The 26,958-nt window shown below is 37.6% G+C and overlaps 1 protein-coding gene across 4 annotated transcripts in view; it reads right to left on the reverse strand.

Moving 5' to 3' along the window:
- PRPS2 (phosphoribosyl pyrophosphate synthetase 2) overlaps positions 1-26,668 on the reverse strand; it is a 41,185-nt gene extending 14,517 nt beyond the window's left edge. The window contains exons 1-3 of one of the 4 annotated variants that reach the window (XM_083362703.1): positions 26,339-26,668; positions 4,677-4,860; positions 1,072-1,086 (exon numbers count right to left, since the gene is read on the reverse strand). In XM_083362703.1, coding sequence (XP_083218829.1) covers positions 1,072-1,086; positions 4,677-4,860; positions 26,339-26,460 — 321 coding nt within the window. In that variant the 5' untranslated portion in view covers positions 26,461-26,668. Of the gene's footprint in view, positions 1-1,071; positions 1,087-4,676; positions 4,861-26,338 lie in introns of those variants that run through there. The other 3 variants (XM_083362704.1, XM_083362705.1, XM_083362707.1) reach the window with 3 other exon arrangements.
- Between the last annotated feature and the right edge of the window lie 290 nt (positions 26,669-26,958).

The raw sequence follows: 26,958 nt of genomic DNA on the forward strand, positions 1-26,958 counted from the left end.
TAGAGATACCATTAGCAACACCACATGGGCATATCTCTCTCTCTCTCTCTCTCTCTCTCTCTCTCTCTCTCTCTCTCTCTCTCTCTCTCTCTCTCTCTCTCTCTCTATATATATATATATATATATATATATATATATATATATATATATATATATATATATATATATATATATATATATATATATATATATATATACAAATAACAGGGTTGTTAATATCTCAAATTGAATCATTTGAAACCAAAAAGGCAACTTTAAATTCTTCATCCATTTGTTTACATTTTGGAACAAACTCTGAGAGAAAAGTTTCCTTTGCTTTCATACTTTGAACTTTCAAGAATTCAGATCTAATTTTGGTAACACACAAACATGTATTTTTACCTATGTGAAGATTTTATTTTTTTCTAGGTATTCCTAGTAACAAATATCTGAAGAACAAGCAACAAAGCCATTATAAAAAACCTGATATGTTACAGGCATACAACTTTTTATGATAATACTGATTCAGAAAAGCTGCTGGACCTTACCCAACAGTTGGCCTCAGGCAGGTGAATTTGTCTACCACACTTTTTGACTTACATTTTTTTAGAATGCTATGAGGTTAAATGATACAATTTTGCTTCTCATGCCTATGCAACCAAGTGATAAACTTTCTCTCTCGTAATACTCATGTAAAATTTTGCTACTTCTGCAATAATATAGGAGCACACTTTATTTATACAGCTTGTGTACAAACACAAAAGATTTGAGCAAATCCACAGATTTTTAAAGCTTTCTTGGTCTGGCAAAGTTGCAAGTATTTAAGATATTGTTTCAGCTAACATATTTACTTTGGAAAAAGTTTGTAATGATTTCAGTATGAACTGTGTCACACTAACAAAAAATTACTAACTTATTTGTAATGGCAAAAGTCCCAGGCTCTTGCTTTTACAGAGCCCAAGGATAAAGCTTGCTCCAATGGTAATTAAATATTATGCAATGAGACTCTAGTTGAGATAAAAATGGGTATGCTGAGCTTGTAATAATCCATGGTATATTTTAGAGTTAAAATAGCTGCAAGGTACCACTTACCCATCTACCTTGGTCCTATATAGGAAAACACAATAAAAGCAAATTAATGAAATGTGCAAATCTTCATATGCAAGAACAGGAAAAATTAAAAAACCAGTTCAGTCAAATTTATCAAAATTCCAACTGACTTTTCTCATTTACAAAGATGTAGTATTGTAAACAAAATATTATAGAGTTCATTAAGAAACAAATTTATTCATGCATTTAAAGATGTATGTTGCATATGGTTTGAAGAATTAAAAAGGTAAATCACATTTGAAATGTCTAGTTTCAATATTTTCATTTATGAAACAATATCAAAAATGAGACTTTAAGATCATGTGTCCACATACAGAACTTATATATAGTGTTCAAAGAAAGTAAAATATATTATAACAAACACAGGGCATCTTTGAAGTAGAAACAATTTAAAAATCCATTTAGGAAAAAATCACATTTTTTTAATATTAGCATTTGAATGGAATAAGGGCACTGAAACTCTTCTCCCAAGCCTTAGCAAGGGTGAGGGAAGCTGCTTGGATTGACTGTCCTTTTTTCCCCATTTCTGTAGGTTACTATTAACTTTGCTATCTTTTATTTTTTATGCTTGTTTCTAACTGTTTGTTTTTTAAAAAAATGTTTATTTGTGAGTTGTTCAGGAGTGCTGGGAGATATTCAAATTTAATAAATAAAATAGCTAAAGATAACTATGAGGTATATAACAGCATAACTGATGGGAAAGAAAACTGCCATGAGACAGTATGTACCAGTATGACTATTAAATACAACTTCTAACATAGTAACTACTGGAGATTATTGTTCACATTAATGACAGATTTTCTTTACTATACAAAGTATTTGGGTAAAAAATGAAAATGATTATTTCACGGAGTTCCAAGAGCATCTTACTTGATTATCTAAACATAGGTTTCCGACTGTTATGCTCACAGTTGCAAAAATTGTGGTAGCCAAACACTGAAACCCAAGAAAATATATAATCAGAAGCAGATTATTAAGGCATGGCCAGCAGCAGAATTAACAGAATTAAATGGAATAATTAAACACAGCATAGAGATATTTCTAGAAGTTAGTATATTTTTCTTCTTTGAAAGCAACAGTTTTACAGGCAGGTATATAGGCAATTGTCAATAGAAACAACATAATTTACTTTTTGTATAGAAGAATATAAGATTCTGTTAAAATCTGGATCGGCATAATCTTGCCATTAATATTCTTAAACTTGATTTTTTTATTGCTTTTGTCACACTTGCCCAGCTTGCCATCACTCTTATTTAAAATATTGAGTCAAATACTGTAGGCATAAGGAGTATTTATTTTATTATTAAATATTACATATTTAACATTATTATTAAGTATTACAATGGAAGGAAACCTTCTCCTTGCATTTTAGAGCTATTTCTCCACGGTACGGAACCCATGGCCCTAGCTCCATGTATTACTGGCCATGCTGATGGTGTTACTCGGAGTTATCACTTGAGACTAGAAAGTTGACAAATTCCATAGTGCAATGCAGCAGTTAATGTCTTTTTTGTTCCATTCACATGGACACACATATAGTACATATCTGTAAGAATATTTTAGTAAACTATGTCTAAAAAATAAAGACTTGAATTTCTCTTCCTCCTCTTCATGGTGGTGGCTTTGGAGAACAGTCTTTTCTCAACTAAGGTGGAGTGAAGGAAAAAACATGTTCCAAAATCAGGGCATTGTTTCTTAACTGTCTTTCCCTTTCTCTTGTATTTTGCTTGGCATTGGACTTTAATTGAAGATCTAATTTATTTTCATCTAAAGATACTTATGATATGGAAAAATTGAGCATTCTACTTTCATGGCTCTGAATCTTAACTTAGGCCAGAATCTCTGTATTACCCTGTAATGACACTATTAGCAATAGAACAGCATGCATAGGTCACGTTAAGCTAATTTTAAAGGCAAGTTTAAGATGTACAACTTGACTACCATTGGTCACAAAATTTAAATAAACAAACATGGTTAACATTATACAACTTCGTTACCAAATTGGAAGATGCTGAAAAAAACTGAAGTCATAATATAGCAGTAACCCAAACTAGATTTAAGAATTCTTTAGCACTGCATATTACAGACTAAAAGTTTGCAACTGCATGGTTTGAAGAATACATGAAATGCATTGCCAGTTTCTCTCAATATTTTAGTAAAGTTTAAAATTACTTTTAAATGGAAAAAAATTACAAGTACCGGTACTAATACAATAAACCTTTTGCAGTGGCCTGGGTGTCAGAACCCACTTCAGCCCACATCTTAAGAAAATAGGACTCTTGGAGACAAGATTTTCCAAGCAGGAATTTTTACTAAGAAATAGGAGATAGCAGTCATAATAGACAGGATCTGAGGAATTCCCTCACAGGTTGATATTTTTAAAGTGTCCCCAAGCAAACCACACTCCACAGTTCATTCGGTCAGTTCCGGATCAGCCAAGCTTCAGGTGGTAAGCCCATCGTGGGAAAGGAGAGATAACAGTCCGTTTGCAGCAGGATCATTTCCACCCTCCTCACACTTCACTCGGAGAAACAAACCAGATTCCAGAGGGTTGCATTTCTCCCCTTCCCACCCCCTTTCCTAGTTGCCCGTAGAGGGAATGCCTAGTGAGAAAGCAATTGATTATATTGTGATGGATAGCAGGCAGGCGGAATAAACAAAGGTTACATTTAAGGGAGGAAGTGAAAGCCATAAAGTCCTACGCCTGTTCCCTCTCCCCCTTGGGAATGGCAGAATCCTGGGGAAGATGAGATTTGGGTTTGGCTCAGAGGAGATACTTAGAAATGAAATATAAATGGATTCTGACATCTGGGTGCTCAATAAGTTTAGTTTCCTAGCCAGATTTAAGAACTTTTAATAATTGTTTTAATGTTTAAGAACAGAAACTTTTTTTGCTATTGTTTCTGGTTTGGAACATCTTAAGATAATACAGCCCAATTCTTCTGTAGCTTCCTATACCACTTTCATAGGGACGCAGTGGCTCAGTGGGTTAGGACGCTGAGCTTGTCGATCAGAAGGTCGGCAGTTTGGCGGGTCAAATCCCGAGTGCTGCGTAACAGAGTGAGTGCCTGTTACTCGTCCCAGCTTCTGCCAACCTAGCAGTTCGAAAGCACGTAAAAATGCAAGTAGAAAAATAGGGACCACTATGGTGGGAAGGTAACAGCGTTCTGTGCGCCTTTGGCGTCTAGTCATGCCGGCCACATGACCACGGAGACGTCCTCGGACAAGCGCTGGCTCTTCGGCTTTGAAACGGAGATGAGCACCGGCCCCTAGAGTCGGAAACGACTAGCACGCATGTGCGGGGGAACCTTTACCTTTACCTATACCACTTTCAGCCCCTTCCCTGCCACAGCTTTTTGACACATCATCATAGTTCTCATTTTGTGCAATGACAACATTGTGGGCTCCCTTTCCTACCCTCCAAAACTCCTGAGGGGGCAAGAGCTGACGAATGTAAAGCTGAGCGCTTCACAAAATATTGTACCGAACAAATCAGTTATGGAACAAACGGTTTACCTGTAAATAAATTATCTCTATTTCATAATCTTAATAAACTGACTAATGGAGAATTATCACCCCTCACTTACCTTATCTTTCTTATCTTGCCTGGCATAAGGAAAACATGGAATTACTGCTGTCACACGGGAAGATGATGCAATTTTGCAAGCATTGATCATGATAAGAAGCTCCATCAAGTTGTCATTTATTTCTCCACAACCACTTTGGATAATGTACACATCTTCTCCTCTAACACTTTCACCAATCTCCACACTGAAAGATAGATTAAAATATGTGCTGTGACAGCGTTGACAACTGAACACCCAAATCTTACAGACCATTAACATTTTGCATTCATAATCGAATTATTTCCAAATTAGCACTCTTCAGAGACAAATAAAAGCAAGCACAGAGTGGTTACATGCTGAGCCTGTTTGCAATGCTTTTCAGATATAGGTATCCATTCATTTATGGACATTTATTTCCATTCATATATTCAAATGGTTAGCTCCATCATGGGATTCATTTATTTTTTTTATATGCAGTTTAGAGGCTGCCCAAGTCCACAAGACTGTATCTGGTTTACAACTTTCAAACCAGGAAACAGTAAAAAAAAAGTCAATAACACAAAAGTCCTACAAGGTCTCAACATCCACCTTATCCCATAGGGAAATAGTCAAGATTTTTCAACAAATTTCTAAATATGATCCAGATGAGAACCATACAGACCTCTGGGGACATTTTTGGAAGGGTGGGAATCAGTAACAACATTAAAAACATAACAAAAGGTTTGTCCTATATTTCCTTAAGTAGACAATTTTAAAATGCACTTCTTAAAAACAGCTGCAGGAAAATAGATATCTCATTGGCATACTGACATGAATTTTTCTCAAGCCAACACCCTGAGAGCAGTGTAAGTTTGCTACTCTTCACTGGCTATGTTGAAGTACATCGAAGTATGGCTTAATTTTTTTTTAGTCATCCCATTCTGTAGATTGGGTAGTCAATAGCATTCAGCCTAACTACTGCACCTTTCAAAACAAACAAACAAAAATGAGGGGAAAAGGATTTTTGTGGTGTCACTTTTTTGTTGTAGAATTCATTTTTAAAAAATAACAAATATCCATGACAAATAATGGAAGCAATGGTTCAAAACATTTATGAAGCTTCACTGTGCAAAAAGTAACAGAACTGAACCTAGGAAAGAAACAAGAGCAATGGAGTCATTTCAATCCAGCCCATCAGTAAGAGTGAAAATACATTCTTATGCCTGCTGCCAAGTACAGACTTACATTTAGCCACCTGAAAACTCAGCACTATAACTGAAATGCACATGGCACAATACTTTCCTTGGCATCTAGCTCCCCGCTTAGGAAAAAAAAATGCAACTCAGAAAGGAACCTATACTTGTTTTATACACTAAATCATTTCAAGATGGAGGAATGTAACAGTATATCAATTTGAGATTCCTACCCGTAATCCAACTTTCCAATTGCTACACTATTTTATGCTACACTATTTTATAATGTACAAAGTAGCCCTAAAATGCAATAAAGTGGCACAACATAGAACACATGAGTCATCCACAATTAAGTGAATATAGAAGTTTTAAAGACATTCCTTCTTTTCTATCTACTGAGTTTCCCTGAAAATAAGACCCGGTCTTATATTTTTTTTCCTCCAAAAGAGGCATTATGTCTTATTTTCAGGGGATGTCTTATTTTTTTCCAGGAGCTGCCCCAAGCGCTCCACATCTGTTTACCGTGCTACAAGGCTCTTGCTGCCGCTGCCGTGAGGAATTATGCTGCTGCTGCTGCCATGAGGCACATTGTGTTGTTCCTGCTGCCGCAAGGCAGATTCCGCCACTGTTGCCACTGCGAGGCACATCCCACCACTGTTGCCACTGCCACAAGGCGCGTCCTGCGCCTGTTGCCACCCTATTGACAGCAACAACGGTGGCAGGACACACCTTGCAATGGCAGCAGGATGCATTTCGTAGAGCCGACAGAAACAATGGCAGGACACGCCTCGCAGTAGCGGCAACAGCAGCAGGATGTGCCTCACGGCAGCAGCAAAACTCTGTGGCACAGAAAGCGGGTGTGGGGCACATGGGATAGCTCCACCTCCCCCTGCCTCACCTCATGTCTTAGCAAATAGGTAGCTTATTTTGGGGATAGGGCTTATATAAGGCCCACCCCCCCCCAAAAAAAAATCAAGCCAGGGCTTATTTTGGGGTTAGGGCTTATTTTGGGGAAAACAGGGTATATACTACTGAAACTCTTTGTATCTATTTGTTTTATTTGGGTGAAACAGTGCATTACAGGGCAGCAATTTCTGAATCAACATAAACAAATGGTCTAATTTACAGAATATGTTCAAAATCCAGGACTCATTACCATATGGTATGGAAATCTAGCAAAGTTGTGGCTGCTTCAGCCACGGCCAGGTGATTGTCATTTCCAACACTCCAAACCATTTTCCTAAACAAACAGCAACAACAAAATACCAATGGAGAAGATCATTCCTGTTTCCACAGGTCATGTTATCTAATTAAACGTATAAGGGCCTAACTTTTGCATTACACTGTTACAAAAATCACTTTATTCCACATGTATTGAGGACAAAATTACTAATTAACTAATCATCTTTCCCTCCTCTTCCCCCCCTCTCCAGTTTAAGCAATCTTCAGAAATGATGATATAGATGAAAGAGCATTAAAGTATGTTTTTTTTCAACACATCTTATTAAATTTGGTAGTTCATATCTTTCTGTTCAAATTCTCTATTAATGCATGCCAACTCAATAGTTAGAAAATGAGATGAAATGGATGTGTGAACGCATGATCTGATTCTGTAATTGGAAGTGACTACTTATTTTGGAACAATAATAATTTAATCATATTGCCTTTCTATTTTGCCATAGTAGAGATGGTCAATACAATTTTATAAGGCAAACAATGTAAAATTAAAACAGACTAAAACTGATAAAATGATCAGTAAACCATATCTCACAACTATATTGAAAGACGTTCATATTTTTATTAAGGTTTTTAATATTTTAAATAAACATAAAATGATAAAACACTAATTAAGCAATAGTGTTGAAGTCAGAGATTTCAATTGTCCAATTTTTACTATAAAGTAGTTTGTAAATACTCTTAGAAAACAGAAATGGTGTATGTTCTTTACTTCCCCACAGTCAAGAAATAAAAGATAAGAACAATATAGAACATTCTGGGCACATGGGGAGAATAGAGGCAATTTAATCAGTTTGCCTTCTGGCCAGTGGTCATTTTGTGATTCGCCATGTCAACAATGGAAAACATTTATAGTCAATCCCACAACAGTAGCCATGTTGTGAGAAATCCATGGCCTGGACCTCACAAATCAGAATACAATTACTGTCAACGCTGCTAATATCAGATGGTAATTTTCCTTTGCTGGGACAAGCCTATTCAGTTCTCTATTTTAACTATAGGTACAGTAGCCCTCAACTTATAACCATAATTGAGCCCAGAATTATGGCTGTCTTTGTAGTCACAGGTTGAGGTACCCATATGACCAGAAGTAATTTTCCAGCCTTTTTCACTGTGGTTGTTAAGCGAGCTTATTCTTTTAAATGGGCATTTTATGCTGGAAATCAGCAAAAAATGCCAGAAACCAACAAAAATACATCACAAATTACAGTCATGTGACCGCAGACCACCACAGCCGATCATAGAGCTAACCAGCCAGACATGCAGGTATGTAACTAGGGGGCATAATGTAACCATTTATAATTACCAGCTGTTAAATAAGGACTAGCTGTATACCTCTCTACTATCAAAGCAACACAATGCAATCCTTACGAGTATAGTTCATATCCTAATCCATTTCACTGAATTCAAGTCAATGCATCCATTTTGTGCAGAAAGTTGAACAGTCAATACAAATTTCACCTATGAGACTGGCCTTAGTTTATGCCTAAAGTTCCTTTCCCACCAACCCAGAAGAGCTAATTTAAGAAAACAAGGCTAGTTTTTGTAGTTATACTTCTCTATGTTGAACACTATGACTACATTACAAGAGTAAGTAAAGAGCAGCAACTCTACCATTCATTAGACAGGAGTTAATAAACAATTGCTTAGCCCTGATGGGATAACATCTGCAAGCCTGTCTCAAAATGACAAACACACTGATTAAATTTTAAGGAGATTCTCAGTCATTCAGGTCATGGTTGTCCCAAAGGTGCTTTTTCAAGAGGCAACTGGACTTTTTCTTTGAAGATAGACTAGAACTGGAAGCGACCTTGGAGGTCTTCTAGGCCAGCCCCCTGCTCAAGCAGGAGAACCTATATAATTTCAGGCAAACTGTTCCACGGGTTAACTGTCCTCACTGTTAGAAAGTTTCTTCTTAATTCAAGGTTGCTTCTCTGATTGGTCAGTTTCCAACTAACGTTTCCTGTCTTGCCCTCTGGTGCTTTGGAGAATTTGATCCTCTCTCCTTTGTGGCAGCCCCTCAAATACTGCAATACTGGTATGATGTCGCCCGTTTCTTCTTTTCTTTAAACTAGCCAAACCCAAGTCCTGCAGCTGTTCTTCATATGTTTTAGTCTCCAGGCTTTGATCATTTTAGTTGCTCTTCTCTGAACTTTTTCCAACATCTTTTTTGTAGAATGGTGACCAAAATTGGTTGCAGTATGCCAGGTGTGGTCTTACTAGAGTTTTATAAAGGGGTACTAATACTTCATGTGATCTTGATACTACTTCTGTGTTTATACAACCCAGGAATGTATTAGCTTTTCTGGCTGCTGCTGCACACTGCTGGCTCATAGTCAATTGATCGTCCACTAGAATTCTAAGGCCCCTCTCACAGTTAATGTTTTTAAGCCAGGTCTCACCTAATCTGTACATATACCTTTGATTTTTCCTGCCTAAATGTAAAATCTTGCTATTCTCCACACTGAAACTCATTTTATTGGATAGAGCCCTTCGTTCCAGTTTGTCAAGATCTTCTTGAATCCTGAGCTTGTCTTATGGGGTGTTGGTTTTTCCTGCCACTCTAGTGTCATCTGCAAATTTGATGAGTTCCCCTTCATTCCCTCATCTAAGTCATTAATAAAGATATTGAAGAGTACTGGGATTAAGATGGAGCCTTGTGGTACCCCACTTACTTCTCTCCATGTGGATAAAGTACCATTGAGGACTACTGAGTATGGTTTGTCAGCCAGCTACAGATCTATCTGATGGTGTTGTTGTCTATCCCACCTTTTTCTAGCTTACTAAGCAACAGGTTTTGGTCTACTTTGTCAAATGCTTTATTGAAATCTAAGTATACTATGTCCACAGCGTTTCGCTGGTCTACTAATTTAGTCACTTTATCAAAGAATGAAATAAGATTGGTTTGGCATGATCTGTTTTTGACAAACCCGTTCTGGTTACTCATTATAATTTTGCTTCTAGTTGTTTGCAGATGTGTTTTTTAATTATCTTTTCCAGGATTTTCCCAGATATTGATGTTAGTCTGATTTGTCTGTAGTTTCCTGGATCTGTTTTTTTCCCCCTCCCCTTTCTTGAAGATAGGAACGTCATCCCTTTTCCAATCCTCAGGTACTTCCCCGGTGCTCCAGGATTTTTGAAAGATATGGTGCAACGGTTCTGAAATAACATCTGCCAGCTCCTTCAGAACTCTGAGATGTAATCTGATGACTTGTATTCATCAAGGTCGGATAGGTGTTCTCTTACCATTTTCTTATTTTTTGTTTCTAGTTTACCTTTTGCGGTAGTAGGTTTTTTTTTTGGTATGTTGGGCTATAATTTCTTTTTGTGTGAAGACTGATGCAAAGAATGAGTTAAGCAGCTGTGGTTGGATTATTTTCTATTGTTTGTGTTTGCATTATATTGAATTTCAGCATGACATGGTCACTTTCACCCAAGGTTCTGGCAACTTCAATTCTATCATTCTTGATTAATAAGGATTAGGTACAGTATAGCTTTACGTCTAGTTCCCTTCTCCACCTTTTGGGTGAGTTGTCGGCTAGGTTGGTTAAAAATCTGTTTGATCTCCCACTCACTGCAGTTTGTCTCCAAGGTGCTATCTGGATAGTTGAAGTGTACCATTACTACTGTGGTATCATTCCTACATACATTTGTTAACTGGTTGGCAACGAGTTCATCTATTTCTTCCGATTGGTTGGGTGGCCTGTAATATACACATATGGCAATGTTACTTTTTTTTCTTTTTATATTGACCCATATACATTCTGGAGGGATTTTATCTTTGATCACCTGCATTTCTGTAGATATGTAGTGTTCTCTTACATATAGTGCAACTCTCCCTCCTCTTTTTGTAGATCTATTTCTTTTGAACAATTTGTATCCATCCGTCAGTACATTCATGGGTTTCTTCCTATCAGATTTCTGTAATGCCAACTATGTCATACCTGCCCTCATGTACTATTGTTTCTAGTTCACCCTGTTTGTTCTCCAAGCTTTGAGAATTTGTATATAAGCATTTAAGACCTTTATGTCTGTCCGTGGGTATGTTTCCTGAATCTCCTGATTGTTGTTTGAGGGTTTTTTCTCATCACTCCCACCTCATTGTTTGATTTGTTTTGTTGGGATTTATGATTGGTTTGGGGTTCTAGATTGTAAAAATTGGTCATCCTTCCCCCTCAATTTTAGTTTAAAATTCTCCTGATGAGTTGGGCCAGTCTTTTTCCGAGTACATTTTTCCTTGTTTTCATGAGGTGCAGTCCATCCCTTGCCAAGAGTCCTTCGTGTAGGAAATGCAATCCACATCCAGGAAACCAAAGTTTTCTTGCGACAGCAACCCTTTAGCCAATGATTTATTTCTAGAATTCTTTTTCCCCCTCAGTGGGAGTTGGCCTTTCATTGGGAGTACTGATGAGACAACTACTTGTGCTCCTAGCTTTTTAACTTTATTGCCTAGTTTATAATCTCTCACTATTGTACTCAGGTTCCTTGTTGTGTCATTTGTCCCAATGCGGACGAGGAAGAAAGGTTAGTAATCTGTAGGCCTAATTACTTTGGTTAGGTTCACAGCCACATCTTTGATTTTTGCTCCAGGGAGACAACATACTTCCCTGGTTTGTATGTCTAGTCTGCAGATGGCTGGTTCTGTTCCTTTGAGGATAGAATCTCCTATTAACAACACTCACCTTCTTTTTTTTTGGGGGGTGCAGTCTGGGTGCTTTTCAGTTTATCTCACATGTGTTTGTTCATGCAACTCTTTTAGGGATGTTTGGTGTTGTTTCTTTGCTAAATGTCTGCATGTTTTCTTTGAGGGGGAAGTTGTAGGTCTTCAAAGATTCTGGAGCACTGGGGAACTATCAGAAGACTGGAACAGAGCTGATGTAGTTCCCATCTTCAAAAAAGGGAAAAAAATAGATCCAGGTAACTACAGACCTATCAACTTGACCTCAATACCTGGGAAGATTCTGGAAAAGATAATCAAACAACAAATCAGTGAACACCCAGAGGCAAACAAAGTCATTACTAAAAGCCAACATGGGTTTGGCAAAAACAGATCATGCCAGACAAATCTTTTTTTTTAATTGAAAAGTTTTATTGAAGTTACAATATTATCCCCTCCCCAACCCACCCCAGAGCCCCTCCCCCACCCCCACTTCCCAAAGCTGAGTACAGGGTTACAAATACAAAATAATCATAATCTATCTAACATTAACCAACTATATAAATAACCAAATACACAATGCACTTTAACCCATCTATAACATCATTACAAACAAACTACAAGTATCCAATTTATACTAATACAATAACAATACCATATGATATATACATTATTGTAACTAATAATAATAATAATAAAAAAGACTTATTCATAGGCTAAATGGAACTTTTTGGTCTCATACTTTTTCTGAATATAATCTATCCATCTTCTCCAAACCGAAATGTATCATTCTTGTGAGTGATCCTTCAAGTAAGCCGAGATCTTAGCCATTTATGCTAAGTTGGACACCATAAGCGTCCATTCTTCTATAGTAGGCAGGCAGTTCTTCTTCCAATATTGCCCTACCAATAACCTCGCTGTTGTTATGAGGTTCAACATCAAATTAATTTCTTTAATGTCACCATCTGTAATAACACCTAGTAAAATAATTGTGGGGTAAACTTTATCTTTCTCTTAAAAATCTTTTGCATGTTCCACCAAATTTTGATCCAAAAAGCTTTAATGTTTCTACAAGTCCACCAAATATGAAAGTAGGTAGCATTCAAACTACCACATCTCCAACATTTGGGCTGTAAATTAGGATACATGCAAGACAGCTTCTTAGGGTCCAAATGCCATCTATAGAACATTTTATGGAAGTTTTCTCTTAAATTTTGGGCTTGAGTAAATTTCACATTTCTAACCCAAATTACCTCCCACACATCCAATGGTATCAGTTCTTGAATACTTTGAGCCCATTTCACCATGCAATCTTTGACCAATTCCGTTTCCGAATCTAATTCTATTAAGGCATTATAAATTCTCTTTATATGCGCTCGTGTTTGATCCTTAATCTGTTTTACCAAATTTTCATCCATCAGCGTCAAACCAACCTTCTGGTCTAATTTCCACCTGGCTTCCAATTGAGTGTACTGAAGCCAGGATTGTACAATATTTTCTTGTTTTAGCTCAGCTAGCGACCTTAATTGCCAGTCGCTCCCTTCCAATCTAAGTAGTTGCTTGTAAGAAATCACATCCAAATTCACACCCATAGATATCTCCTCTATTGCGTGTCCAGGAATCCCCCAAATTGGTATTTTATACCGGTAATTTAAAATACTTTTTCCAAACATGCAATATAGCACTTCTTAAAATGTGGGATTTAAAAGTCCTATCAACTTTTTTTTATCATAAATCAAATATGCATGCCACCCATATAATAAATCCCATCCCTCAAGATATACTTTTATTAATTAAATTAAGCCAATCACTAACCAATGTTAAGACCACTGCGTCATAATATAATTTCAAATTAGGCACCTTAAGTCCTCCTCTTTATGCCAGACAAATCTTATTGCGTTCTTTGACCAGATGACAAAATTATAGTGGACCAGAGGATTGCTGTGGATATAATTTACTTGCACTTCAGTAAGACATTTGATAAAGTAGATCACAACCTAATACTTGATAAGATAGAAAAATGTGGATTAGGTAGCATCACCACCAGATGGATTCGTAGCTGGCTGACAGGCCGTACTCAGCGTGTGGTCCTCAATGGAACTGCATCTAGATTGAGGGAAGTGTATAGTGGGGTGCACCAGGGCTCTGTTCTAGGCCCAGTACTCTTCAACATCTTCATCAATGATTTGGGTGAGGGGATAGATGGGGAACTCATCAAATTTACAGACGATACTAAGCTGGCAGGAATAGCCAACACTCCAGAAGATAGGCTTAAGATACAGGAGGATCTTGACAGACTTGAATACTGGGCACTATCTAACAAAATGAAATTCAATGGTGAAAAAAGTAAGGTTCTACATTTAGACAAGAAAAACCAAATGTACAGGTATAGTATAGGTGGTACCTTGCTCAATAGTAGTAACTGTGAGAGGAATCTTGGAGTCCTAGTGGACAATCACTTAAATATGAGCCAGCAATGTGCTGCAACTGCCAAAAAAGCCAACACAGTGCTAGGCTACATTAACAGAGGGATAGAATCAAGATCACGTGAAGTATTAATACCACCTTACAATGCCTTGGTAAGGCCACACCTGGAATACTCCATCCAGTTTTGGTCACCACAATGTAAAAAAAAATGTTGAGACTCTAGAAAGAGTACAGAGAAGAACAACAATGATGATTAGGGGATTGGAGGCTAAAACATATAAGGAATGGTTGTGGGAATTGGGTATGTCTAGTTTAATGAAAAGAAGGTCTGGGGTAACATGATAGCAGTATTCCAATTATTTCACGGGTTGCCACAAAGAAGAGGGAATCAAGCTATTCTCCAAAGCACATGAAGGCAGGACAAGAAGCAATGGATGGAAACTAAACAAGGAGAGAAGCAACCTAGAACTACAAGAAACATCCTGACAGTTAGAACAATTAACCAGTGGAACAACCTGCTTCCAGAAGCAGTGAATGCTCCAATACTGGAAGTTTTTAAGAAGAGAATAGAGCGCCACTTGTCTGAAATGGTATAGGGTTTCCTGCCTGAGCAGAGGGTTGGACTAGATGACCTCCAAGATCCCTTTCAACTTTATATTATTATTATTATTATTATTATTATTATTATTATTATTATTATTATTATTATTATTATTATTATTCCGCTGCTGTTCATCCTGTTGTTTCATGACTGTTGTGATAGGTTTGCCACCAACCATATTGTGAAGTTCACAGATGATACAACAGTAATGGGCCTTATTCATGATGACAACTTGGAAGCTTACCACAAAGAGGTTGAGGGGTTGGTGAACTGGTGTAAGGAAAACAACCTAGTTTTAAATACCGGAAAAACCAAAGAGATCTTTGTTGATTTCAGAAAAGGCAGGCACGGCCACACTTCTGTGTGGAGATGGTTACCAGCATCAAATTTCTGGGTGTGCAGTTAACGAGTAGGCTGGCTTGGTCAGTCAACAGTGAGAAACTGGTAAAGCAGGCACAGCAGCGCCTGCATTTTCTGCATCGCATGAGAAAAGCACATCTTCCTTCTCCTATTCTTACCACTTTCTACAGGGGGACGATCGAGAGCATCCTGTCATACAGCATCAGTCTGGTTTGGAAGCATCACTGCTTCAGACAAGAAAGAAGTGCAGAGCGGTGAAGATGCCTGAAAAGATCATTGGCAGTTCCCTCCCCTCCATCCAGGACATAGCACAGAAGCGTTGCTTGAGCAGGGTCCGTAAGATTATCTGGGACACTACACATCCTCTTCACGACCTGTTTTCCTTGTTACCCTCTGGGAGGAAGCTTCGTGGTATCCGTAGCAGAATATCCAGATTCAGCCTTAGCTTCTTTCCATACAGCATTAACCTTGTGAACTCTCAAGCTTCCTCCTTCTGTTATATATTTAAGATGGACAGTATTTAATATTTCTTTATGTATAAGTAGGGGTGTGGGTCTATACATATGTTGTATATAGTATGTTTAGGTGTGCATGTTTCTCTTTGAGAGCGGGCAACTTTCATTTTTGATGTGTGCCGTTGTGCCCACAGTAAAAAAATGACAATAAAGGTTATCTTATCTATCTTATCTTATTATATTTCCATCTAGGGGAGCAATCGATTGCTCAGTTTTAATGGGCCTGCTTCTGTTTGGGTTAGATTGGGCAGTAGGGATTTGTTACATGTCTGCTGCTTCTTTCTTTGATTATTGTGTTCCCTTCTATGTGTGACATACCTTCATTTGTCTTCCTCCAAGGGTTTATCAGTAAGGTCAAATCCTCTGGGAGTTACAGTCATGGTCGAAATTGTTGGCACCCCAGAAATTTTTCCAGAAAATCAAGTATTTCTCACAGAAAAGTATTGCAGGAACACATGTTTTGCTATACACAGGTTTATTCCCTTTGTGTGTATTGGAACACAACAAAAAAAGGGAGGAAAAAAAGCAAATTGGACATAATGTCAAACAAAACTCCAAAAATGGGTCGGACAAAATTATTGGCACCCTTTCAAAATTGTGGGTAAACAAGATTGTTTCCAGCATGTGATGCTCCTTTAAACTCACCTGGGGCAAGTAACAGGTGTGAGCAATATAAAAATCACACCTGAAAGCAGATAAAAAGGAGAGAAGTTCACTTAGTCTTTGCATTGTGTGTCTGTGTGTGCCACGCTAAGCATGGACAACAGAAAGAGGAGAAGAGAACTGAGGACTTGAGAACCAAAATTGTGGACAAATATCAACAATCTCAAGGTTACAAGTCCATCTCCAGAGATCTAGATTTGCCTTTGTCCACAGTGCGCAACATTATCAAGAAGTTTGCAACCCATGGCACTGTAGCGAGTCTCCCTGGTCGTGGACGGAAGAGAAAAATTGATGAAAGGTTGCAACGCAGGATAGTCCGCATGGTGGATAAGCAGCCCCAAACAAGTTCCAAAGGAATGCAAGCTGTGCTGCAGGCTCAGGGAGCATCAGTGTCAGTGCAAATTATCCATCAACATTTAAATGAAATGAAACGCTATGGCAGGAGACCCAGGAGGACCCCACTGCTGACACAGAGATAAAAAAAGCAAGATTACAGTTTGCCAAAATGTACTTGAGTAAGCCAAAATCCTTCTGGGAAAACGTCTTGTGGACAGATGAGACCAAGATAGAGCTTTTTGGTAAAGCACATCATTCTACTGTTTACCGAAAATGAAATGAGGCCTACAAAGAAAAAAACACAGTACCTACAGTGAAATGTGGTGGAGGTTCAATGATGTTTTGGGGTTGTTTTGCTGCCTCTGGCACTGGGTGCCTTGAATGTGTGCAAGGCATCATGAAATCTGAGGATTACCAAAGGATTTTGGGTCACACTGTACAGCCCAGTGTCAGAAAGCTGGGTTTGCGTCCAAGATCTTGGGTCTTCCAGCAGGACAATGACCCCAAAGATACATCAAAAAGCACCCAGAAATGAATGGCAAGAAAGTGCTGGAGAGTTCTGCAGTGGCCAGCAATGAGTCCAGATCTGAATCCCATTGAACACCTGTGGAGAGATCTTAAAATTGCTGTTGGGAAAAGGTGCCCTTCCAGTAAGAGAGACCTGGAGCAGTTTGCAAAGGAAGAGTGGTCCAAAATTCTGGGTGAGAGGTGTAAGAAGCTTATTGATGGTTATAGGAAGTGACTGATTTCAGTTATTTTTCCAAAGGGTGTGCAACCAAATATTAAGTTAAGGGTGCCAATAATTTTGTCTGGCCCATTTTTGGAGTTTTGTTTGACATTATGTCCAATTTGCTTTTTTTCCTCCCTTTTTTGTTGTGTTCCAATACACACAAAGGGAATAAACCTGTGTATAGCAAAACATGTGTTCCTGCAATACTTTTCTGTGAGAAATACTTGATTTTCTGGAAAAATTTCTGGGGTGCCAACAATTTCGGCCATGACTGTATTTGCTCATTATTTGGTTCTGTTCGGGTAAAGCTTTCTTTCGTAGATTGGAATTTGGCTAGTTGCCTCTACAGTAGATCCCTTACATTTTCCTCTAGTAGTTCACATAGTTTACATCTAATGCATGTATAATTTGGGTGTTCTTTGGGCATAAGCATATACATGGAACATGTATTGAATACAATAGTATCAGTTGCCTGTTCCATGAGTTTGTTGATTGAAAATCCCTTTTTGGTTGGTGAATGTGCTTTTTCTGTTAGCCTTGTTTCTTCCTTCTCTGTTCTAAGTAATTGTGCCTACTTTTTTCCTATCCTTTTTCTACCTGTTTGTGCTCATTTTTCTATATTTATTTAACCTTCTTACTATTGTTAGTTTTATTTATCCTTTTCTTTATTTTTTTAAGTTTTTGAGCTCCAATGCCTTTTTATTATTTTTTACTGGGGGTCTTCCCTCCCTTCCTATTGGGACCTCAAACTTAATTGTTTCCTCCACTTCCATTGCTCACTGCTCCGGCCTCTTGTTGGTTTTATCTGCCAGCTCCCTTCTTTCTTTTGGTCCTTGTCTCTGCTCTAGTGAAGCCTCCGTTCAGCTTTCTGGTTGGCTCAGCTCCACTGTCTAGTCTGCTCTTCTCAGCCGGCCACTCAGCTTTAGAAATCAGAGCTCTCTAGCTTCAAGAGTCTCTGTTGCTGCTGCTGCGTTTCTCCCCCCCCCCCAGCCCCGGTGCCCTCATGTTTTGTTTTGCTTCTCATCCAAAAAGCTTCTTCAGTTCTGACTGGATGTTGGGGAATGGAAGGACACAGGAAGGAGTCTGTGTTGTCTGCATCTCAAACTGAAGTGCAAATGGTTCCTGTAGTCTGCAAGTTTTCTGGAAATCAGTTTCTGGATGACTGAGAATCTCCATAGACATTTAGCTGTGCACTTTGGGATGAACACCCTTTGAATGGTGAGGGAGTATGAACTGACAACACAGATTCATCCCTGGCAGCCTCTGCCTGTGTTCAGGGACATACAGCAGAAAACATCCTGCAGAAAGCACAGCTCCACAACACATTCCTTTCAGCAGTTCCAAGAAGGCTCCACATTTGTACTAATTAGGTCACTCTGAGGACACAGACAAACCTCCAAATGGCCTCAACAACTCTCTAAAACAGACATGTCAAACTCACGACGTCACGCAACGTATCGGGACAGTTTTGCCATTGCTGGCAATGGGGTGGGCAAGGCTTCTGGATGACACGTCCGGCCCATGGGCCGGCAGTTTGACACCCCTGCTCTAAAAGAATACAGCTGTCTAAAAGGAATACTGTATAAATCCTTTCATTCCCTACCATCCAGTCAGAACTAAAGAAGCTTTCTGGATGAGAAGTGAAACGTTTTTAAAAAAAAAACCACCAAGAAACTCCAGTTTGTAAAAGCACCATTGGGACACTGATTAACCTGTTGGTAGAGAGGAATGGAAAAATAGGGGCAGAATGGAGTCTCTCCTACTTTGAACTGGGGTAGACAGATCTCATATTTAATGCGTAGCTTTTAAATTCATAGTTAAAAACTGCTTTATTATTTAGTTATTATATTTATGTGTTGCTCATCTCACTACTGGAGGCAACTCTGGGTGGCTTATAACATATATGCTTTGTTGCATGTGGGGTTCTCAAACACAGTGCTTGTCTTCAATTTTTTAAAGCTTCCATGTCTTTTCTCAGGAGCAAAAAAGGGTGACAGAATAGTCTAACTCAAATCTAGGCCTTCAATTATCTTGAAATGAGTTCAGATAACCTATATTATAAAAACATTTTAATTTTGGTTTTATTACTATCTGAATCAGTTTTATGTTCAGGAGCAATGTTAAATTACAGACAGTTGTTTTGGAAAGCTTTGTAATCAAAACTGTAAGCTAATATTTTAAGAACATTTGTCAGGCTACCTGTTTGGCAACTCTGCCACATGAACTCTTAATTCAGGGTATCACAAAAGAAAAGGATGAGTTATTAACTCTTGATGTTTGTTTTCTTTCAGTGAAAATCTCAGAGGAATAAATACAATCAAGGTTATAAATTAAAATACACTGCTTATGTGTAAATGGATCATGGAGTTGTATCTTTCATTTAAACAAAACACAACAACAACCCAGGATTACTTCCTCCAGCCAATCAATCTTAAGCACTGTAGTAGTTAGCCCTATACTATCTCATGCCTCTCCAATGAACTATGTTATATGAACAGCTCACAAGGGATGTACAATATTAACAATCCTTTCCCACCCATTTATGGGGCTATTTCATTTTTCCCTGCCTATGGCACATATGGGAGTGAAAAAACTGACTACATTGGGAAGGAAGGAAGGAAGGAAGGAAGGAAGGAAGGAAGGAAGGAAGGAAGGAAGGAAGGAAGGAAGGAAGGAAGGAAGAAAGAAAGAAAGAAAGAAAGAGTTCAAATGGCAAAGGATCACCATCCAGTGCCTGACTGCATGCAGAGATAAATCTTTTGGAAAGGGAGAATATAGCTATATTATCAAATGCAAAATACAATATGTGTCTCAATGGATTAAAAATGGGAATATTTTACAATCTCAAAACATAAAGGTAATTAAGGCTAAGGAGCATAAAAGATTAATATTGTAGTTCTATGTAAAATCACTTCTTGTATGTACACTAAGAGCTTATGCACCGGAGACAAATTCTTTGTGTCCAATCATACTTGGCTAATTAAAATAAATCTATTCTATTCTTTGGGGAAAAAATTCACTAACTTCAAGAGGATTTACAATGCTTGTGCATACCAGAAATGGAGAACCGAAGGCCCTCTAGCTCTTATTCGGGAATACTTCCTGAACATTAGCCAGGATGGCTAGATCTGATGGGAGCTGATCTTCATCATCTAGATTCTAGAGGGCTTTCAGTTAGCCCACCTTAGTACATAAGAATGAAATCTTGCTCTTCCTGTTTCAAACATTACCAATACTTGCAACTAAAACTCTGTTTAAACAATGGCAGAGGGATATCTCTAAGTTCATACGGCAGGGGGGGGAAACAAAAATTAGGTATAAATTATTACAAGATGCTAAGGAAAGAGGTGGTTTGGGTTTAACTGATTTGAAACTATATTTTGATGCTTTTGTTTGGTTTGGCTAAAAGAGTGGGTAAACTTTCAGAATAAGAGGTTACTGAACCTAGAAAGCCATGAATTAAGGTTTGGTTGGCATGGCTATCTGTGGTATAACAAGTTAAAGTAAATGTTGATTTTAATAATCATTTTACCAGGCGTGCCATTTTGAGAGTTTCGATTAAATATAAAACAAACTTCTCTACAAAGATGGCACTTTGGGCTTCCCTGCAAGAAGCCTTTTTTAGAAAAGAGATGGTGATGAGGCCAAATTGGTGGGCCGATGCTAAAATAATATCTTTCGACCTGGGTGAGCCTACCCTCAAATCTAAGGAGGAGCTAGAATCAGAAGGTCATGTCTGTCATTGGTTTACATATATGCAATTGAAAGAAAGATTCAAGTTAAATAAAAAGAATTATGGGTTTAATTTTGTTAAAAATGAATTGGAAACTCTACTATGCGGTAGTGATGAACATGTTATTGCTAAAGTTTACAAAATATTATTGAATTTAAATCTGGAAAATGAACACGTAAAACATCGTATGATTCAGTGAGCAAGGAATTTTAGGTACAATATAATGCTTGAACAATGGGAAAATGTGTGGAATAAAGGATTAAAAATTACATTAAATTATAATCTAGAAGAAAACTTTTACAAGATGATGTACCGTTGGTACTTAACACCAGACAAGTTATCAAAAATGTATAAAGGTATTTCAAATGAATGTTGGAAATATGAAGAGTTTTACCATTTATGGTGGACGTGTGGTAAAGCAAGATAACATTGGAGTAGGATTCATATGCTAATACAGAAAATTCTTAAACTAAATATAGAAAGAAAACCAGAGACTTTTCTGTTGGGGCTAACAGACAAAGATCTGGAAAAAAATATGGAACTTTGAAGTTATATATGTTGACAGCAGCAAGATTACACTTAGAAATGGAAGATTACATCGATTCCTACAACGGAGGAATGGTTACTAAAACTGATGGAGCTAGCAGAGATGGTTAGACTGACAGTATTGATTAAAGAAAAAAATATGAATGCTTTTATTGCCACGTGGAAACCACTTCTAGATTTTATGCTTGAGGTGGAAAAAAATGAAATTTTGATTGTGGGCTTTACCAATTAAGATAGATTTTATGTTATTGAAATGTCTAGTTTATATTATTTTGTAAAACTAAAAGGTTGAAGTTTGAAGTTGATACTCATTACACCAAAGAATGTTGGAAGTCAATGCCTTTTTTTCCTTTCTTCTCCCTTACCTCACTTTTATATTCAAATTGCAGAGGATAAAGCCAATGCCTTGTGATTTGGAGGTATTATTAATAATAATATATATTAATGATGTATTGGTCAGATGTAAAGGTAGATCTACAGTATGAGGTTTAATTAGATCTATTTATTAAATTGGATTTAACTTAAAGGTAAATTAAAAGTAATCTGTTCACTGACAAAATTTAACTTTAATTTGTTTCAGGTCAATATCCATATTAAACTCCAAATGTAAATTTTTCCACCTTGACAATTTCTTAAAAATAATTCAATCTTTTAGAAGCAACCAAATTTTCTTTTATTGGGCCAATTTCATTCCACTTAGAAAGCTGACATTTCCACTCATTAAACTAAATGGGTATGACAGTGGTAAATGTCCCAAAAGATTAAAAAAATGCCTTCTTGTAATTTAAAGCCACACAGTGCATGGTAACATTAATAGTATTACGGTAACTTACCTTGAACAAAATCCTAGTCTTTTAGATACATTAAAAATTGAAGGGTTTTTTTTCAATTAAAAAGATAAACCATGTAGTGTAGGCAAGGTGGGTTGTATGATGTGTGTGAGTTCTGGTACCTTTTCTTTAACAAAAAAAAAAGCACTGACTATTTCTACTAGTCAGGTAATATTACCGTTTTTCAAACCTGTTCAAAGAGGCATACCTAACAATTAGCAAGAAACAATAATTTTGGAGACTGGTAAAATAGATTGAGTATGCTGACCAAATGTTGATTCTGGAATTCATTTCCTCAACTGATCCAAAAGAACAAAAGTTTGTTGACCCTCAGGACAAGCCTTATCAATGTACATTTTCCTTGGAGGTGTGTGGAAATAGCCTGAATTTCAGGAAGAGGATTAGTACTCTTTTAATACTTAATTGATAAGAACAGAACAAATGCAGTCAGCAAGATCTTCCCTTGACTGGATGCCTTCCAAACATGAAGAGTCTACAGATCATAGAATTGACTTCAGTCGATCTGGCCAATTATCAGTCATGTTATATGAGAATTATGGAAGCTACAGTTTTAAAATGTTTAGAGGGGACCAGTTTAGAGAAGACTAGGCTAGAAATACAACTTGAGATGGGCTAATAATATTTGCCCATCAGCAAAACAAAACATCAAGTTGCAAATGTTTTCTACACACAGCTAAGCTTAAAAAGTGTAGGCATTTTTTCATTTTCTGTGTAACTATACACAGAATATTAAATGCAGAGCACAACACAAATATGAAACAGTGCGTATCTACTGCTGCATGTGCCATTAACTCCAGGAAGAAGTAAAGACTGACATCAATTTCCCAGTGTGTGTGTGAGTGCACACACTCTCAGTGACACATGGTGACTTTGGGCCAGTTACCCTGTCTCAGCCCAGTCTACCTCACAGGACTGTTATTGTGAAGTAAGAGAGAAGTGTATTATGTATGTTCGCCACCTTGCTTTACTTATAAATAATAATAAATGTGGGATAAAAATCTAATTATAGATAGTAACAACAAGACAAAAACATCAGCAATGTATCAGCATCACCTCATTTCCTATTACTTAATAACTGAAATTAACTCAAGGATGGTGAGATGAGCTTGGATATAGGAAATCAGCTCCAGATAGAACTTCCATTTCCTACTGTGAAGATTATTGGCTATCTTGCAGAATTACTTTAATGATATGATTCCATACTTTCTTAAGATGTTGAATACAGAATCCAACTGTACTCTCTTAAAATAATTTTATTTACAAGACACATGGGGAAAAATGAAGATAAAAAGACAAACCATGAAGAAAATTTTCTTGATAACATTACAAGATTGATTTGTTATTATCTTCTTCCACAATGATGTTGGGTATTTTTGGGGAGGGGGAAACTTTCTGGTTTACTCTGCTGCACCAGATATTCTCCAACTCAAGTACTAACTAGATCGAATTCTACTTAGCTTTTTGGATCTGTCAAAGTTGATTAGCATTCAAATTAAGCATAAATAAAAAACACAATTAAATAGATCAAGCATAGACTAATGTAGCATAACATAGTGAATTTTCAATGTAACTTAAAAGAATAAACAAGAATTCAAAAATAGAGAAGCATTTTATGTAAAATATTCACATTAAAGTGAATATTTTAAAAATTAAAGTGCCAATAGTGGAATAGATAAAAAGGAATTGGTAAGCAAGGACTAAAAGTGAATTGACAAAACCTTGGGGTTTTATGCTACTTTCAGCTTTTTAAGAATTACCTGACGAATGAATGCCAAATCCAATTCTTTTCTTAAAGTATTTATTTTCCACAAAATATTCTGTGTCCTCATATTTCTTTATAACAATAGTAATGGGTATCCCTAGCTTATAAGAAGGACCACGGGTCTCTCTCAATATAACTGGTTATTGGTATCAGCCATTTTCAACTCCTAGTGACCATATAGATTTTCTCCATGATGATCTATCCCTACCTATTCTTTCAAGTCTCCAAATATAATAATAGCATTTAAGATATGACACATAAAAGAAGGAATAGAATATAAATTAAAACTGCAAGGAATTATGTTCATGCTAGATATAGAGCTTTTTGACTGTATAATGCCAGCCTTTGTAACAGACTGAGCCCTTGAAATGGTGAATTCTTTCCTAGAGTTCTTCAACAAAGTCTGATGGTCATTTGTCCAACATTTCTGGTAGATCCAGTACTGAACAGGACATTGGATTAGTTGACTCTCATTGTCTCTTTCAGTTCTATGACTCTATGACTATGAGACAACATAATGAATATAATATAGAGTAAGTGCTTTTGTTAATCAAAAAGTGAAAAATAATAAATTAAATGAACTGAATTCTTGACTTAATGTGACTGATAATACAATAACTATATAAACTTAAGAAAAATAAGCCTACTTAACTATATTCATCTTAATTTAATTAAATAGCTTTATTTATTCTGTTACTTGCTTTCACAACAACTATCATGCTATTCAGAAGAACCACTGTTACTGTGCTTTCTTTACTGTGGAGGAACATATGTAATAAGCTTTGTCTATGCAATTATTAATGAACACTGCCAGCATTTTTGGTCACAGCTAGACCACAACAACATAATGGATATGGAGCAAATAAATGTTCCTTGAGTAAATTTGGAACAGTTCAAGGAGGAAATGTTAAGTACATATATTTAAAAATAAAGAACTACAGTTCCACTCCCTATACTTAGAAACACTGTACAACAAATCTAGTGAATTTTAAACTATTTTTAAATATTTTTCAATGCATGTTCTTTTAATCTTGTAAGTCAATTTTTCCAAGTGAAATTAGTTCAGAAGGAAAAACTTTCACATTATTTGTAATTTTGCTTGATGTCTGGACTAAACCTTTTTCCTAGTCACATGATCAGTGGAAAACACTGAGCAGCAGCAAGAAAGTTAAATAATCATGAAACCAACAGGTTTTTTTTAAACATTATTCAGTCCGTTTCATAAACAAGACTGTCACCACTAAGAGAAAAACAGTTTAAAGCTGTTTTACATACATAAAGGGTATGTAAGCTAAGTGAGTAGAGGGGATCATTAGTCTTGAGCAGTTTTGGTAAGTTATTAGTTGCAACTTGTGACCAAAACACAGCCTTAAAAGTACATCTTGGAAATATTATATGACAATAAGTGGAGTATTTTTAAATTCAGAGCTAATTTGCACATAATTCACTTGGATGATTACCCAGAGATTTTGTGTATCAATATGATCATTTAAAAAAAAATCTATACCAGCAATACAAAAGTACTTGTTGTCCAAAACTGCTGGAAAGGTGATAATATTCCAGACAGTGTACAGAGGCTATAATTTGTGGTTAAGCAGGTCTGTTGATGTATAACGTAGGTAGCAGCTTCCAGACTAAACATACTGGTATATACAGGAAGCAAAGGGATTAAAGAGGCCTCTAGCAGGAACTTATTAATAAATGCCAGCAGAATTATCCAGAGCAGTGTTCTTCGGGACGCATGCAATGTTTATTTCATAAAGTTCTCCCTGATTATTTATTCAGCAGTCTCCTCCCCCCAATTAGAAGGATCACAAGTAACACTAACGGTAGTCTTGTCCTCCACCAAGACCAGTCCACGCAGGAAGGGGACGAGACTTACAGGCGATTGGAGCAGGCTGCGCTTTCCAGAAATCCTTGACCCGGCTGCACTATTCACTTAACAGGTTCATACCCACTCTTCTTTCATCGGCCGCCCCAATTTCCACATCCTGAGTGCAAAGGAGCAATCCCTATCGGGGGACGGCGTTGAGAACCGCGGGGATAACATCCAAGGGAGGCAGAGGCAGGCCGACCCATCGACCTTAGGCTCACCTGGTCTCCTGGTTGCTGAACTTCTTCGTCACCACCTTCCCCAGATCCAGCCCCAGGCGATCAGCCACGCGTTGGGACAAGTCCTGATGGGAACTCCCGCTGAAGAGCACGATGTTGGGCATGGCTGGGCACAGAAGGCCGAGACGGGTCGGAGCAGGGAAGAAGGAAGGGGAACGAAGCCACGCGAGGGAGAGAAAGAGAGAGCGGTCGCGCGCCGCAGGCCGACCAAATAACCGCGGCCCCGCCCCCTCCCTCGCGGAAAGCGCGCCAGAAGGTCGCCCTCCCCTCTGCCCGCCCCCATCGCTCGCCGGGGCCGCCGAGAGAACGGGACGGAGTGGGTGACGTTCTAGAAGGGCGGCATTCGAAAGGGGAAGGAAAGGTCACGTGGGGGGAATGAGCCTGGAGATAGAAAAATATGTCTATAATAATGTAATAATCCCAGTTTAAACTTCCTGCGTCTATGGAGTCGTACTTGAAGAACTTGCGGGAAGGAGGGTCAAATCGTATGAAAATTTACCTCGGAAAAGTGTGCAGTTTAGGAATGCAAGCTTTTACATTTTTTATCTCTATGATGAGGGGAAGGTATTATGGATGGAAGGGCTGGGATGATGGGGAGCAAA

This window comes from Vipera ursinii (genome assembly GCF_947247035.1).
Source record: "Vipera ursinii genome assembly, chromosome: 4".
NCBI classification, from domain to species: Eukaryota; Metazoa; Chordata; class Lepidosauria; order Squamata; family Viperidae; genus Vipera; species Vipera ursinii.